This window comes from Cyprinodon variegatus, unplaced genomic scaffold (genome assembly GCF_000732505.1).
Source record: "Cyprinodon variegatus isolate N-32 unplaced genomic scaffold, C_variegatus-1.0 Scaffold522, whole genome shotgun sequence".
Lineage (NCBI taxonomy): Eukaryota > Metazoa > Chordata > Actinopteri > Cyprinodontiformes > Cyprinodontidae > Cyprinodon > Cyprinodon variegatus.
Window position 1 is genome coordinate 539,534 of NW_015150975.1, and position 16,075 is coordinate 555,608.

Here is a 16,075-nt window from a genome sequence, read left to right on the forward strand (position 1 = left end):
TATATATTTATACTTAAAACTTTTCAGTAGAGACAGACGCTATGAGTGCAATATTAATCAAAATTATTTAAAAATATATCATGTTAAAATGGCACATTTTGCTATGTTTAATTGTATTTCTGCATCATATCTAAATTATTTAACTTTTTCCAACTTATAAACTCGTGAAAAAGTATCAACTCAAGCCTTTGATGTTCATTTGATAAGAACATTCTTGTAGAAAACAGGAAAGGCAGAGGAAAATGATGGGACCCTTAAATAGGGTGATTTGGTAACGATTTTTACCCAGAAAACACTTGGAAAAAATATTGGCTATCCACTTGAAAATTTGCGTGACATAAAGTTGAATGTAAGAGTTAACATGAAGCCACAACAACATTGTTTTCAATATTTTACACCTAAAACATCGGTAACGTCAGTTGGTTTTGTAAAGTTTTTAGGAACCATGATTCCGTCTTGACTGTGGCAAACTCTAGTGTAAAATTCAATACTGATAGGGCCTTTTGGAGGTTCAGGGTGGGGATGTAATGTATTCCTAATGCTGCTGAAATGTTTGCCCCTGGTATCTTTCCATTGAATATAAACACATAGATTAATCAAGCATGTATAAATAAAAAAACTTCAAAGCTAGAAGGTGGAAACACAGAGCTTTTCTTTACACTCATTTGTCAATTTCTGATTCTTCTAAAGATTTTGATCCTTAATTACAGAAAACTGCTTACTAAGCAGAAAGAAATCCTTCCATATATATATGGCGATTGAATTATTCAGTTTACTGAAAAGGGACCTTACCAATTGGATGTTCCGAACACTGCTACAATTACAGTTCAGTGGTCCAAAAGCAATGAAGCAATGAGTCTTTTAGCCAGTTGGATGTTTTGGATATTTTTTAATTTAATAAATGTATTTTTGTTCAGTATTTCCCATTTTATTGAAATGGTTATATGCATATTTTCAGATTTCTTATTTTATTTTTTGGACTGTGTCACACTTTAGCCTCTGGTTTACATCTGAGAATATTTTTAGATATTTTACAAATTAAACCTATTGTACATTTAATTCAAATATTAACCAGACCAATAAACCATGTCAAATTAATTTAGGTAATAATTTACTTAAAAGTACTTTGAAATGACATGATATTAAAAATTCCCTCTATTCAATTAAATATGTGGGTCATCATTTTACATCTGATCATTATGATTGAATAACAAAAAAAGGAAAGACTGTGCACATTTGAAATGAATTACTATAATGTTAATATACATGATAAAACTCCACAGAAAATAAAAGTATAAATATAAGAATGTCAGAGTGCAGGATTTTGGAGGAATTTCGCAAATTTTTTTAAAAGACCCGCCCTCTCCACTTTAAATAAAAAATGCTATTGCACAACCCTGTACCCGCTTCCAAGAGGGAATGCCTATTAAACGTGTGTGTTGGAGCCAAATGCTTGATTTATGATTGAATATTTATTTCTAGTTTACTATTTTTGTCTGGTTTTGGTATGATATATATATGAACATGAAATATTTTGGTTTGAAGTATAAGTTGACTGACTTAATTATGAAATTATGAATTTGTTTAGTTGTGTTTTGCTGCTGTGCATAATTTACGCTGTTTCTCGCCTCCGCCCCTTCATTATGGACAGGTGACTGCAGCACCTGGATTATATTGGAGTTGGCTATTGGGTTCAGTCAGCGCAGCCATACAGTTTCTGACCGCTTTTGATTATCGTTGTTTTTTTGAGTGGCAAAAAAGGAACAAAATGAGCCGATATGATCTGCCTGTCACGTCATATTGCGGTAAAAAAAATAAATCTAAGTTTGTTTTTATTTTGGAAAATAAAGCGTCTTGATCAAGAGGAAAGAAAGTTTGTTGGATTGCATGGTCACATTAATCAACATCTGACAGATCTGAAGTGAGTCTAACTTGGATGCTTCTGAACCAAGAGGCAAACGCATCTTTATTAGAAAGATTGCGCTATTAGCGTGCGAGAGCGTGCACTAGGGGCACATTTCTCCTTGTCCACGCTCTGCTTAAAAGTTGCTGTTTGCATTGCTCATACAAGCTTACTTTCCAAAAGAAGATTTGCAATTTTTCCACTATGTTAGACTCACCACCATTAAGTGGAAATGAGGACGATCACGCAGGAAGGCCTTACGTCAACAAATCACCAGAATGATTGACAATTAGGAGGACCACTTATTTTGATGATCCACCTGGAAAAAAGAACATCCTCCACTATATCCTCAAAATGTCACTTTCTCATCAAATAAATCAGACACACACATATTTGTTACTTCACTGCAAGGACACTTTAATTCATCAGAAGCAATAAATATTCACATCTCAGTTCTCTATTCTTCCAGTACATGTAATACATACACAAAAAAGGAAATCATGTTTAAAATAATATCCATAAGTGCACTGACATATCAACTTTTCTCAGGCCTTGAATTTATAATCGCTGTAAGTCATTCTCACGCCAGCAGTAAGAAATAATAAGAAAAAGAAGAGGTCAATATTCCCTTTGGACAAATAATTCTTGTCCCCGTCTTTGCTTTAAATGTGCATACCTAGTGGCACTCACATGCACGCACCTGAATACAGAATGGGAGCAGTTCATCCCATAATTATAAGAGGCCTATGTATAGTTTAATATGTACATTCATGTTTATACAGTACAATCTATTTAATAAGTGCAGATATATTCATGCAAGAATAGTTAAAAAGGACACAAGAAAAAGATTAGCCGACAAACACTTAGAAAATTATTCCTTTTAACATTCTGAATTCCCTCCAAACTTTCTTAAAATCCATTTTAAAAATAGTAAATCTTCTTGAATTATGCTTTTTCATTATCTTACTGCAGAGACATTTTTAATTTTGTCCTTTATGATTTCTAATCTTCTGGATCAAAAGATGTGTAGCTTCCTCGCGGTAATAAACGGCACTGAAGAATGACTAGATCAGTGTTCAGGGGTAACACTTATAGCCCACAAGAAAATCAATAAATAAATTAAAAAAAAGAAAATAAACACAAAATACAGTATGTACCTGTAGGCTATTTTACATTCTTAACCACTGTAGAGATTTCACAAAAAAAGCCCTAGGTCAAATGCCGAGGAATCAGAAAATATAAGACATTTTTCAAAGTCAGATAAGATAAGGGATTAGAAGAAGGCCATTTCGGACTTAAGACCTCACATGTGCAAAACCACAAAACTTCAACACACAAAAAAAGACACAATAACCCAAAATCTGATGCCTGCAAGGAAATAGCCACAGTATTAGTCACAAATTCTAATACTGTCTTCCAGAGTATAAATGTGATTAATTTGAGGTTTCTAGTGATTTATTTGAGCCATTCTATTTGCAGGGTGAAATAATCATGCGGTATACCTATAACGATAATTTTAAAAAAGCATGCACTGGGTTAACAAGTTCAATTTGTCGTGGCATTTCATCTAGACAGAGTAAATGTGATAAAGCAGGCCTAATTACATAAGTTATTAATAAATAAATTATATTTAATTCTTGTTTCCTTTAACCAGCTTCTATTATCCTTATGTCCCATGATCTGACCACTCTTTATGGCAAAATTAGCTTAAGTAAACTTAAGTAAGCATTATCTCTTCCAGTAGCCAGACCTCATAATAGAGGTAAATGGGAGTGGTGGCCTAGTGGTTAGGGCATTGTGCTTGGAATCCAGAGGTCCTGAGTTCCCACAGACTGCCACACTGGGTCCCTGAGCAAGACCCCTAACCCCGGGGGCCGAACAATGGCAGCCTACTGCTCCCCAAGGGGATGGGATAAATGCAGAAAGTTCATTTAATTGTTCTGTAATTGTAATTACACTGTAATGAAAATTGTAATTACAGTGTATTTACACTGTGTGTATATATATATATATATATATATATATATATATATATATATATATATATATATATATATACACACACATATATATATAATATTATTTTCTTTTAATCTAATGTGTAATTACAATTGAAAAAAAGCTGGAAAATAAAAAAAAATGATGCTAGTATCACAGTATTGGAGTGTTTTGCTGCCAGTAAAATTTTTTGATTTTAAAGGATGTTTGGAGTTTTAAAGAATTATAACTACCACCAAAGTATTAGCTGTTGAAACTCAGACACAATTTCAGGTTTAAACTGAAGAGGAACAACAGCATAGGTGCAAGTTTAGGAATAGATAATGCAGGCTGATTTTACATGTTAAACGCATTGAAAAATATACCATATCCATGCCAGAAAGTCAGGCAGTTTACATAACCTAGGCCAGTTCTGCCAAAACAGTGGTCACATATGTTGCCAAGATAATGCCTGAAACTTAGTGGCTTTTAAAAGCATCTGCTTAAAGTCCAACAGGATGAGGGGCCATTAGGAAAATATTAGTGGGGGTTTATCCAAATATTTAAAACTGTACAGTTAAGATAAAATTCACAAAATGTTCAAGCTTTTTCACCTAATTCTTGCTATTTAAAATATTATGGAAATGATGTGTTGCATAATCATTCATCCCTGGAATAAAATAGGTACAATGAATCATCAAAAGCCCAAAATTAATCTGACATTCAAGCAGGCGATTACAGTTTGCAAAAATCTAACCTGAACTTGGTTGCTGATAATTGAATTGAATTAAAAACCACATTTGGGCATCTCTTAAATGTAGAGAAGTCCATAAAATAAATACAATTTAAATAAAATCTCTTGATTTTTACTTTGTTGATGTTATTTAAAAACTTGCATTTTTTTTTTAGAGAAATTCCAACTAAAATTCTTATTTTAACACCAGATATATACTAAACATTGAAAACTTAAAGGAAACTATAATAATATGAAAATAAACTACACTCCACATATCAGAATTCCCTCCAGTGGTTATGGCAAAATGAGAGAATCTGTATGTGCACATACTTTTGATAACCACGTACAAACATCTGTTGATATAATTAATCACTGATCAAAACAATGATTGGACAATATTCATTATACTCAGGTAGAGCAGGTATATCGTAATATCAATAAAACAGCAAGAAGCTTCGGAAACATTAAAAATATATTCTTGTTTGTGTCATTCTGTCGATGTCCCAAACCCAACATAGAAACCTTTAATAATTCCCATGATGTGGGTAAGACCAGGAGAGCAGCACATTGTTAAAAAGCTGTGATCGTTTTAGAAGTTTAAGAGAGAGCAACATATCTGAGGTCTTCTAAGCAATTAAAAAATTGCCTGAAGGTCAAATTGTAACCAATGCTAATGGATGGAGACATCATGAAGCCAAGTAAATTATTGCAAAGTCTAGGGAGAGTTTTTTTTTTTGCTATTTTTCTTCTCTTTTCAATGCAAAAGTACAATTGGAATGCATTCGATGGTTCAGTCTCTATTTAAAAACCCATTTTCAGCCACAATAATACATAATCTCTCTGTTTTCCTAGTGCCACATTAAAACATCTTGTACTGTACATAGAAATATTCTCATACATACTCATAATTTCAAACAAGTAAACTTAAGCATTATATTCAGATATAGATTTTAGTTTCATCTTAAATTATATGGCTATAGGCTTTTTATGATTGTGTGCGGCAAAAGCAGTAACATGTGCTCATGTGGTGTTGTGAGTGCAGTTTTTCAGGTATTCGGGCACAAACCGTTGAAGTCTTGCTGTGCTCGCTAACTCCACCTACATATGTGGGAAGCGGAGGTGAAAGTAACAGAGACGGAGCAGCCTGCGTTTCCTCTTCTCAGCGCTGCTGCTGTTGCTTTCTGTCCGGGCGGACTTGCTTCGTGTCCGTGATCGGCCCACCTCCTCATACCTGTCCTCTAGCCGGTGACCCCTAGAGCTCCATGTCCTGCTCAAACCACGGTACTTATCCGGTTGATAGGCTTGGATTTGGAGCTGCCCACCGTACCTGTCGATCCAGCCCCTGTCACCTGCGGCCCCTGCTGAGGCTGCCCTGGGTGCTGGGGGGGGTGAGGGGAGAGAGGTGTAAGAGGGGTAAGGGGGGACGAAGGGGGGGGTAAAGGGGAGTGTGGTGGGGGAGGGGGGATGGAGGAGAGAGGAGGGTACTGGGGCAGATACGGGGCGGCGGAGGCTGCGTGATGCGCACTGACGGAGGCGGACGGAAGGTTGTGGGGCAGCGTGCCGAATATAAAGTGTGTTTGATGGGTGGAATGGCTTGTTGGGTGTGGCGTTTGAGAATGTCTGGGGTGGGTTTGGGAGTGCGCGTGCGGGTGGGGTTGGGAAAGAGACAACGTTAGGGGGGGTTTGGAACCTGGGCCGCCGACCCCTCTGGCAGATTGTGTGGGCTGCACGTGGTAAAGAGCGAACTGTGGGCTCTGGCAATGTTGGGAGAGAGGAGAAAGAGGGGGGGGACATCCTACCACCATGTTGGTGTAGCGACCCTGAAGCCCATGCTGGGAGAGCTGGGAGAGATGGGCCAGCTGTGGGTGCTGGACGTGTGGTGGACCAACAGGAGGACGACAGGGTAGTGGGCCTCTCTGTAAAGTATGAGGGGGCACACCTTGCAAAGGAGGGGGCGCGGGCTGGACGTGGAAGCGATGGTGATGGTAGTAAGGTGGTGGAGGCTGTATTGAACCCATGTGACAGAACTGTGCGTGTAGTGCCTGAATCTTGGAAGCCCCCCCCTCCAGCTGGCAAAGGGATGAAGGGGAGTGAGGAGGGGGCCCTCCAGTAGTCGGTGGGGGTACAGGTGCGGGGTAGGGTGGCCCCGGTGGAATAAGAGGCCCTGGTGGTTTGGCGCGTTTGCTGCCGAAGAGTGAACCCAGGAAGGAGCCGCTGTTGTTGCTGCTGTTGCTCCCCCCAGGGCCTACCCCTGCTCCTGCTCTCTCTACACTGCTGGAGACTCCCCCAACTCCTGTCCCAGCAGTGGTAATTTGCTGCCCCGGCCCACCCCCCACCCCCGATCCGGGGCTCAGGATGGGGCGGTGAGGCCGGAATTCTTCTGTGCTGTAGCAGCCAGGGATCACACCTGGCACTGGGTAGCGCTGATGAGGCTGTGGGCTGCTAATGATGGAGCCCTGGGGACATAAAAACTCATCAGGTTTTAAAAAACACACTGGAGAATTACAATCGCTCCTCCTTTACTCAGCACACCAAGCATGCTGGGGCGGATATAACTGCAAAAATGCCATGCAAAGGATGACAGTTCAGAAAACACACAGGCATGTTTACACTATACGCACATGCATTGAGACAGAGATCTAGTTAAGGGAAAATGTAAGTCATTTAACTAATCTCAACTAATCTTTTATAGACTTACTTCCATTGTACTGTCCAGAGAACCAACACTGTTCCTGCGACCACGTTTCCCTGCACCCCACCAGGAAGAATCGGGTTAGCAAAGCATAAAAGGTTTATTGTTTTGCAAGAATTCAGTGCCTTGCTGAAGTATTTTTAATTCATTCACATTTTCAGATTTTGTTACTTTAAATCCATAAACATCAAGACATTTTATTAGAACTCCACGGGATAGACCAACTTAAACTATTACGGCCACTAGTCTTTTGTGGTATGCCATCTTTCTACATTTTTAAACTATTCTTCATTGCAGTAGCAGGTAAGTTAGATGGGTTAGAAATGTCTTAAAACAAGAATTATGATTCTCATTTAAATTTAGTTTTCTGACGGCATATAAGCTGTGATCTAAATGATCCAAATGCAGCTTTGGCTGTGCTAAATCCACAATCTGCACATGACAAATTGTAGCTCCTAGCTCCTGTTTCTACCTACTCTTCCTTTACCTTTCACTGTTTCTACACTAAGGATAGTATTGTTGGGAGGAAAGGAATTACGGGACTGCTGTGCCGGATCTAGAGAGCCCTCATTGTTACGGACCTTATTAAACAATGGAAACACCCATGGATGATGCTTTTTAAACTGGGACTACAGCCCTCCAGAAAAGAACTCCAAAAACACAAATTAACTTAAAGGTATTATGAAGGATTTTCTTTTAAAGTGGAGACCTGCCCACTTGTGGGTGCGAGAGCATGCATGAGCCCACTTCTCCTTGTGCACACTCTGTTTAAAAGTTGCTGTTCTCATAGCCAATACAAGCTTACTGTGTCCGAACGTCAACCCTAACCCCCAAATCCCTCAATCATTATATAGACCGTGGATTATATATTGGACTTTATAGCAAACTTTTTTAACTGATTGTTCGGACAGATGATCACTGCTTTTTGCTCCCTTTTGGTCATGTAATTCCTCCTCCACTGTGCGGTGCCTGCGCCATCTTTGTTATTAGTCGCCACTGTCGGAGAATGACAGCCTATGGCGACAGGGGGCCGCTGTCACAGCAAATCCCATAATGATTTGCGGGGGAAAGTTCTCAGCTCAAAACATTCCTAGATATATCTGCTTTATCTGAGGCCTTTCTTTTGTTCTCATACACTTTGTAGATCTCTTACGACCCTCAGCTATTTTCAAAAAACCGTTGTGAGAAAGGTGAGCTTCAATGACTATCTGAAACCTTAGCTCATCACAGATATACACCAAAAAGTGCGCATGTGCAGAAAAAGATAGATAATGGGACAAGAAGGTAGAACGGCCTTACGTAAACATGTCACCAGAATGATTGACAATTAGGAGGACCACTTATTTAGATGATCCACCCGGAAATAAAAGATCGTCCTCTATAAATTTAACATGAAGGTACATGCACTTGCATGTGTCACACAAAGTACTAAGGGGGGCTGTACCTATACATTTTGTTACACAAAGAATTGTGGCATTTTGTAAAGTTTCTGAGTCCCAGAGAGAAATGCCAAGAGAGAAATAAACTATTGATAGGAAGTGCCCAGCATCTTTTCCTATCTCCTTCCTTACTGCCAGCAGAATTCGGACAATACTTATCTAGGAGAAAGCCCACACACTTCCACCAAGGCTTAAGAGTCCTTACCGATTTAATTAATATAAATTGTTCTATAGAACAGCTGTATTTTACCCTCTGTACTAGTCTAAATCATTTGGCACCCTTTAGCAGTTTTTTTTCCTTTCAGGTCTTCCCTGTAGCTCAGTTCATCTTCCCATGAACTCTGATTAGCTTTCCTGTACCCGCTGAAGAAAAGCATCCCTAATGCATAAAGTTGCCACAACCATGTTTGACTGGTGTTATCAGTGTTGATTTTCATAGAATTTTGCATGAATGATTTATCCTCTAGTTTCCCCTTGTCCTCTACATAGCATGGCACTCTGTCACTTTGATGTCGAAGCCATACTAAAGCCACAGGCCATTTTAACAGCTACTGGAAATTAATTATCTCCCTCTGAGTTTATGTAGATGATCATGCCAACTTGGTTATGTAGTTTTAACATAGTCTTAAAATTCTGGATAATGGGCCAATCAGTGATCACTGAGATGTTCAATGCTTGGTATAGGGTTTTACCAAGGGTCTCGGAGTAAAGAAGGCTGAGCACAAATTACATGCCAGGCTTTTAAAACTCATATTTACACAAAAGTAAAAAAAAATCATCTATCGTTTTCCTTCAACTCCACACAAATATGTTCGAATTTGTGTTGGTCTATCACGCAGAATCAAAATAAGCTACAGTTTGAAGTGTGACTGAATATATTATGGTCAAATGGTAAGATTTTTTTGCAAGGCATTGAATGATTTGTGACTGACTTTAGCAAGTTAGGAGAACAAGATGAAGCTCTAGAACAGAAGAGCAAGATCAGCAAACCAGAATCCAGAAGAGCTGATAGTAAAGAAAGATGTTGACCTAGAGACCACCCTGTCTCAGTCGTAATGTTGTCTCACCTGTGTCTGAGAGGTCCCTGAGAGATGAGCTGAGCGCTGTGCGTTTGAGACCCTCACCAACTGAGCAGTTGTCATCAAAGCTTGTCCTTCCCATGGTGCCATTCACGAGATCGCTCTTCATACCTGCGCCTCCACCAACCACAGCGCCGGTCAGTAGGCTTGGACGCATCACACCTTTCTGCTTCTCCAGTTCCGCTGCAAAGTTAAACAGAAACAACAAGGCAGAGAAAGAGAGAGAGATGCAAAACAATGATAAGAAACTTTAAGTTTCCATTCTCTCATGCTCAGAAAAAACAATGGCTTTGGTAAATCAAAAACTAAACATTTATTCATAGACATAACCAGCAGATGGGGCACTTACACTCCACTCTGTATTTCTCCATCTCTTGCACTTCAGCAATACTCTCCCTGAGGTCACTAACAAAGCGGGTGCGGTCCTGCTGACTTGGTGCCATAAAGACGATAAGAACCTTCCTCTCTCCGCCTAGGCTAGATGAGGTCAGGCGGATACCGTGAGGATAATCTAGTTTGTAACAGAGACAATACTGTTACAATCCAACAGGAAAATTATGTTCAACTGAAAGCTACTGGAAAAAATCGAAATCTGGATTAGTCATTATTTCTTAAAATAAGTGCATTTGTTCTTGGATTGAGGAGGTAAAAGAGATATTTTGCCAATGGAACAAGACAATTTACATTTCAAATAAGAAAACAGAATTGCATTGTCTTATTTCAAGTGCATGTTATCTAATTATCTTATTTTAAGGGTAAAAATTCTCATTCCATTGGCAAACTACCTCATTACCCACTCAAATTAAGGGTAAATACACTTAATTTAAGAAATCTTTACTTATTTCTAGGTCGTTTTTCCAGTGTAAAAAAAGAAAAAAAGTTTCTTACATGAATTCTGAAACATGTGGACTTGCATATCAACCAAAGGGAAAGATTGTCTGAAACTGTAAGTGACCGAGGTTTTCTTCTTTTGGAAGATTTTGGTAACCTGGTGGAAAGCCAAAATTTATATTCAAAGTGTTGAATCAGTTATTCGAATTTCCATATTATAGCAGTCTGAAATTCAGCCTTACCACCAACAAATCATTGAAGAGAAAAACTTCTCGTTGGTGAACTCCTGTCCTCTGAGGTCTGTTTGGGTCAGGAACCTCATAGAGTTGGCAGCAACAAACCAGCCTGCGGTGGGGTAGGGACAGCACCTATGTGGGGAAATAGATTAAATTATTTTCTGTCTGCCTAACAGAAATAAAACCGAACCAAATGAAAATAATTTGCTGGGGTCTTAAACAGTGATGGAAACTCACAGGCTTTTTGCCAACAATGACCCTTTCCACTGCCTGCACCTGCGACACGTGGTCATCATTGGTCCGTAACTCCCATTTCTGTATTCGCTGGTAGATGCCAACCAACAGGTCCCGAGGTATATCCTGACCATTGTCCACACCTTGGGTTGGATAAGAGTTTTAAAGCTTTTAGGAAATAATGACTCAAACATTTCCCCCAAATACCCTCTTAGATAAAAGGGTACTTAAAGAACACCAAAGAAAAATTCTCATGCGTACAACACAGTCTACTCGCTTAAGTTGTACAGACCAACTTTTGTGTTTTATAAAATGGATTAGCACCTCTCAAATTCTTGATAAAATCCTCTAGTTTCATCTTCCTCTCTGCTTTGATGTTGGGGCTGTACATATCCGTGTTGAGGAGGATTATGGCAAACGCCAAAATAAAGATGGTGTCAGGATTCTGGAACTGCCGAACCAGGGTTGGATTGCACACACAGTACCTCTGGCTGAAAACAAAAGGAATTTATTCAAACCTTATAGCTACTTTCTAGACAACACCCAGCCAAAATCCACACAGGAGGCCTCCAAAGATAAAAAATGGACCCCATAATATTTATATTAATTTGAGATATTGGTAAGATCATCTGGCCTTACCAATAAAGTATTGTGTTTAGTCTCATAATGGTGTGTTTACACTGAATGCCTTTCCAGCGACAAATATTCTACATTTAGGTTTTATCACTGGCTTGACATATCACCAGCAGTTTACATGGTGGGTGACAAGCTCTGCTCTTGTTGCTTTACTGTGTCATCAAATCGAAGGAGCTTCTACCGGCTGCTTGCTGCTCTCAGCTCAGCATGGCGCACCTGGATTTTACAGAATGAGTGACTTGATTTTGGAAAGCTGAACAGCGGTACGAGCATCCCTGGGTCCACCAGATCCTTCAGAGATGCCCCTACCTCAGGGAGTGGAGGATCTACAGTACAGCTGGTTCAGGTTACTTCCTGCATTACCTCTCTCTGACCAGGATCTAAAACTATCCTATTTAGGGGGAGGATCACCAGTACAAGATCATTCTGCAGCAGGGTTAGGAGATAGGAACAAGATGCTGGCTTTACCAGCATAGGAGTGGAAGTAAAGTTGCTGTGGCCTGAGCCATCTCTGAAGAGTACAGCAGAAAAAATAATAAAACACGGTAGATTCACTGCAAAAAAATTGAAATCTAATTTTTTTTTTCCTAAAATAAATACCGGTACATTTTTTCTTGAATTGAGGAGGTAAGTGAGACACTTTGGCAATAGAACAAGAAACAAGAAAAACAATTAGTGCATATTATTTAACTTATTTTAGGAGTAAAAATACTAATTCCATTGACACATTCTATTTACCTATTCAAATTAAAGGTAAATATACACGATTTAAGAAATTTTTACTTATATCTGGATTGTTTTAGCAGCGTTGGAGCAAGATTAAGTGCAGAGTTGGCAGGGGGCCAGTGCCAGCTCTGGAGATTGGAGAAGGACGGTGCAAGATTGTAGCAACAGGTTGCTGGAGTTACAGGATGTTTGATTAATGATTAAAAAGTCATTTAAATCAAAAGGGATTTTTTAAAAGCCAACAACAAAACTTTCAAGAACATTCTTTACTTCCTACCATGACATTTTTTCTAACTTCACTCTACATCACAGCCATATCCAGTCCCTGATTGGTTGTTGAGAAGCGTCATTACACAGAATTAAATTTTCGGCAACTTCAACGACATTCACTGCCTACAGGTGTTGCGTTGCTGTCACAATACTGTAATTGCCATAATTGGTCGTCCTTTCGCATCACTAGGAGTTTTTGTAACATCACTTTGATTGAAGCTCTCCTCGAAATGCTCTACAAAGGGATGTCATATATTCAATTGGTCCAGTCTCTGGAAAAGCATTTGGTGTGAATTCTAACACCATTAGGAGTTCATTTTGGTACCCATTATGTGGTCCAGACAAACCCACTAAAAACATTTCTCTTTAGATATTTGTCATGTACAAACCTGAAGGCCTCTATAAGTCTTTCCACCTTCTGAGCTTCACCTTGAACTTTAATTTGCGCCTGGAATTTCCTCAAAGCATCATCAATGTCCATACCTGAGAAATCCATCTCATCAACCACACAGCTGCGGAAACACACACACACACACACACAGCTTAGAGGATCTAGCTGAATTTCTTTCACACTAAGCATTTTTGCGCTTTAGTATTAGCATTGCATAATTCTTATCACATCTTCTGTGTATGGGGGTGGGTTGAATAAAGGTCTTAAAAAAAATCCCATTGCTTCAAAAGCATCCTCTGTATCTTCTGGGCATGATTACAGATTTCCTCTGCTTTAGTTTTTTTTTTTTCAGATCATCAAACAAATGGAAAAATGGAAAAAAAAAGCCGAATTAAAATGATGTCTTCATTTTTTAAATGCTAGCCAAATTTGTTTTTAAGACAAATACCATTGCTGATGAAAAGAAAAGAACAATTTACATTTATCAAAAAAAGATCTTGAAGATCGCCAAGACGTTTTGGAAAACAATATCTGGACAGAAGGGTTCGGAAAGTGTCAGATCATTACATTGTGCATTTAAAAATGCCCAAAAACTCTGTAACTTAGTGAATTAAATAACTATTTGAAAACAGTTTACAGAGATTTCCTTTTCATTGATGATAAGAAACACTAAATTAAGATGAATAAGTAAAAAGAGAATAAATCTCCAGGAAGGTAAACACTTTTATATAGCAGGGTATACATATTTATTTAAATACTTACTCTAAAACGTCCTTGTTGAACTGTTTTTGTCTGTTTCCAAGAAACTCGCCAATCATCTGCCGGCTGAGTCCTTTTCTTTCCAAGAGGAAGCGAGCAATCCCAACAGGTGTGTCAGATACAAACCCTCTTTCAATCAGGTACTGGATGCCTTTTTCGGGTTTCCTGTAGTTGAAAGAAAAAATAGCATTAACCTTATTGCAGTACATGCATAATCATACAGGTATTGCACTTTAAGGAAATGCAGCTTACTTGTTAAAGAGATTAAGACCAATACGGTACTGGCGTCTCTGCACCACGTCACTGTGGAAGGGTGGAGAGTCCCAGCTATGGCGGCTCTCTCTCTGATACGTCTGCTTGCCCAGAGAAGGAAGAGGTTCCTGCAAGCTGTCCTGAGATGAGGAGCCAGAGCTGCAGTTGACTGTCTCGTTGGAATTGGTGGTTGAGTTGAGAGAGTCATTGTCGCCATCAGAGCAGCATGGCTGCTCCAGAGCACCAGGTGGCAGAGCTGTCGAGGAGGAAGATGACAAAGGGGTGGTAGGGGGCTGCTGGGGAGAGGAAGAGGATGAAGGGGTGTCAGGGTACTGATGGTGGTGGATAGGATGGTGGTGATGGTGGTGGTGGGCCGCCACCTGGTGTGGAATATGTGTCGGTATGGATCTTCCGGGTGCCCTGGTCTGACCCTGGGCAGCTGCTGCCGAGGTGGGGTGTGTGCCTGAGTTTGGGGTGTGTTTGAGAGTTCCCTGCGGGGAGCCTGAACCTACCCCAGGTTCCTGCTCATAAACCAACTGTCTGCTTAGGGAGCCTCGGTCTGAACGGTCACTCATGTCTACTGAGCTGTCACTGGGTGGCTCAATGGTGAGAAGGGGCAGGTGGGCTCCCCTTAGTCTGTAGTCTCTACACTCTGTGCATGGCGTGCTGCGCCGGCTGTTGCTGCTACCTCCCCCTTCAGTATCCCTGCTGTCCTCTCTGCCTCCAACACCCCCGCCGGGGCCCCAGTACTCTGTATCTGTACTGCTGGGTGCTCTGTCCAGGGATAGTGGAGAAGATGGCATCCCATCATCCATATAAAGAGTGACGTCGCTGTACGAGGTGGCAGTACTGTCTCCATGCATACTGAGTCCTCCTCCAGCTCCTCTGCCTCTTTCTCCCAAACCTCTCTGGGAAGATGGGTTGCTGCTGCTGCTCCACATGCACTCTCCAAAGTCTTCACTGATTGGTCCACCCTCCTTGCTGCCCTCTTGAGAATCATCGCGACCCGCGCGACAGGTGAGAGCATCATCAATTGAATCAGCTAAGGACTTGACCTGATGGAGAAGTAAGAAATAAGATTACCAAGGCCAAATTCAACAACAATGTGGGTTTGTGTTTCTAAAAACATTTCAGTTTAATTCATCTTTACTTATATGGTAACAAATGAATAAAATATCATGTCCAGGCGTAAAGGGGAACTGAATATTTCTAACCATATCATTCCACCTATCGAGGTCACATTCCATGTTCGCAGAGCCAATTTACGCATACTGCATTTCTGCACCACAAAAACATTGTGGACAGGTGACAGCTCATACATGTAAGATTTTCTAAATATAAACATCTAGAGATATCTTATGATTTATTGCAGAACTGTCAACTGGATCAACAGATTGGGAAAAACCCTTTGGAAAGTGTCACTCTTGAAGGACATAAAGAGTCGGCCAGAATATGGGATAAATGGGAAATGCTGCATGGAGCATAAAAGTTGCAGATGTTGTGACCATGTGTCTTGATCAAAAACAACTGATCCTTAACCAGGGATCAGGTTGCCAAAGCTTTCACCACTGACTGTTGACCAATCCTCTTTGCACCTTGTCTCTCTGCAGGTGGTGGGCCCACTGGGGGAGGGTCTTGTGTCACTCCTTCCAGCTTGGCTTCACCAGGTCTTGTGAGGGGGAACCTGACCACCAGGCACTTACCCACAACCCACAAGCCTTGGTCTGGCACCGAGATGCTAAGATGGTAGCCTTGTGAGACCATCCTGATCTTGCGAGCTTTCAAGATTTCACTTGCTAATCAGTCTGGAGACTCTCCGTTGAAGAAAATTTGGAACCGTTCACCAAACGAACGTCCAATCAGCATTGGCTTTGAGGCGGGTTGAGGTGTGACGCAACGAGAAGCGCGACAGTT

General features: G+C 40.2%; 1 protein-coding gene across 1 annotated transcript in view; it reads right to left on the reverse strand.

The window, feature by feature from the left end:
• Positions 1 to 4,001: 4,001 nt before the first annotated feature.
• Positions 4,002 to 16,075, reverse strand: part of LOC107095076 (IQ motif and SEC7 domain-containing protein 2-like) — a 67,745-nt gene continuing 55,671 nt past the window's right edge. The window contains exons 4-14 of the mRNA XM_015391049.1: positions 14,162 to 15,216; positions 13,913 to 14,074; positions 13,149 to 13,271; positions 11,452 to 11,618; positions 11,131 to 11,270; positions 10,900 to 11,025; positions 10,715 to 10,814; positions 10,176 to 10,337; positions 9,815 to 10,009; positions 7,315 to 7,364; positions 4,002 to 7,072 (exon numbers count right to left, since the gene is read on the reverse strand). Coding sequence (XP_015246535.1) covers positions 5,888 to 7,072; positions 7,315 to 7,364; positions 9,815 to 10,009; positions 10,176 to 10,337; positions 10,715 to 10,814; positions 10,900 to 11,025; positions 11,131 to 11,270; positions 11,452 to 11,618; positions 13,149 to 13,271; positions 13,913 to 14,074; positions 14,162 to 15,216 — 3,465 coding nt within the window. The 3' untranslated portion in view covers positions 4,002 to 5,887. The remainder of the gene's footprint in view (positions 7,073 to 7,314; positions 7,365 to 9,814; positions 10,010 to 10,175; positions 10,338 to 10,714; positions 10,815 to 10,899; positions 11,026 to 11,130; positions 11,271 to 11,451; positions 11,619 to 13,148; positions 13,272 to 13,912; positions 14,075 to 14,161; positions 15,217 to 16,075) is intronic.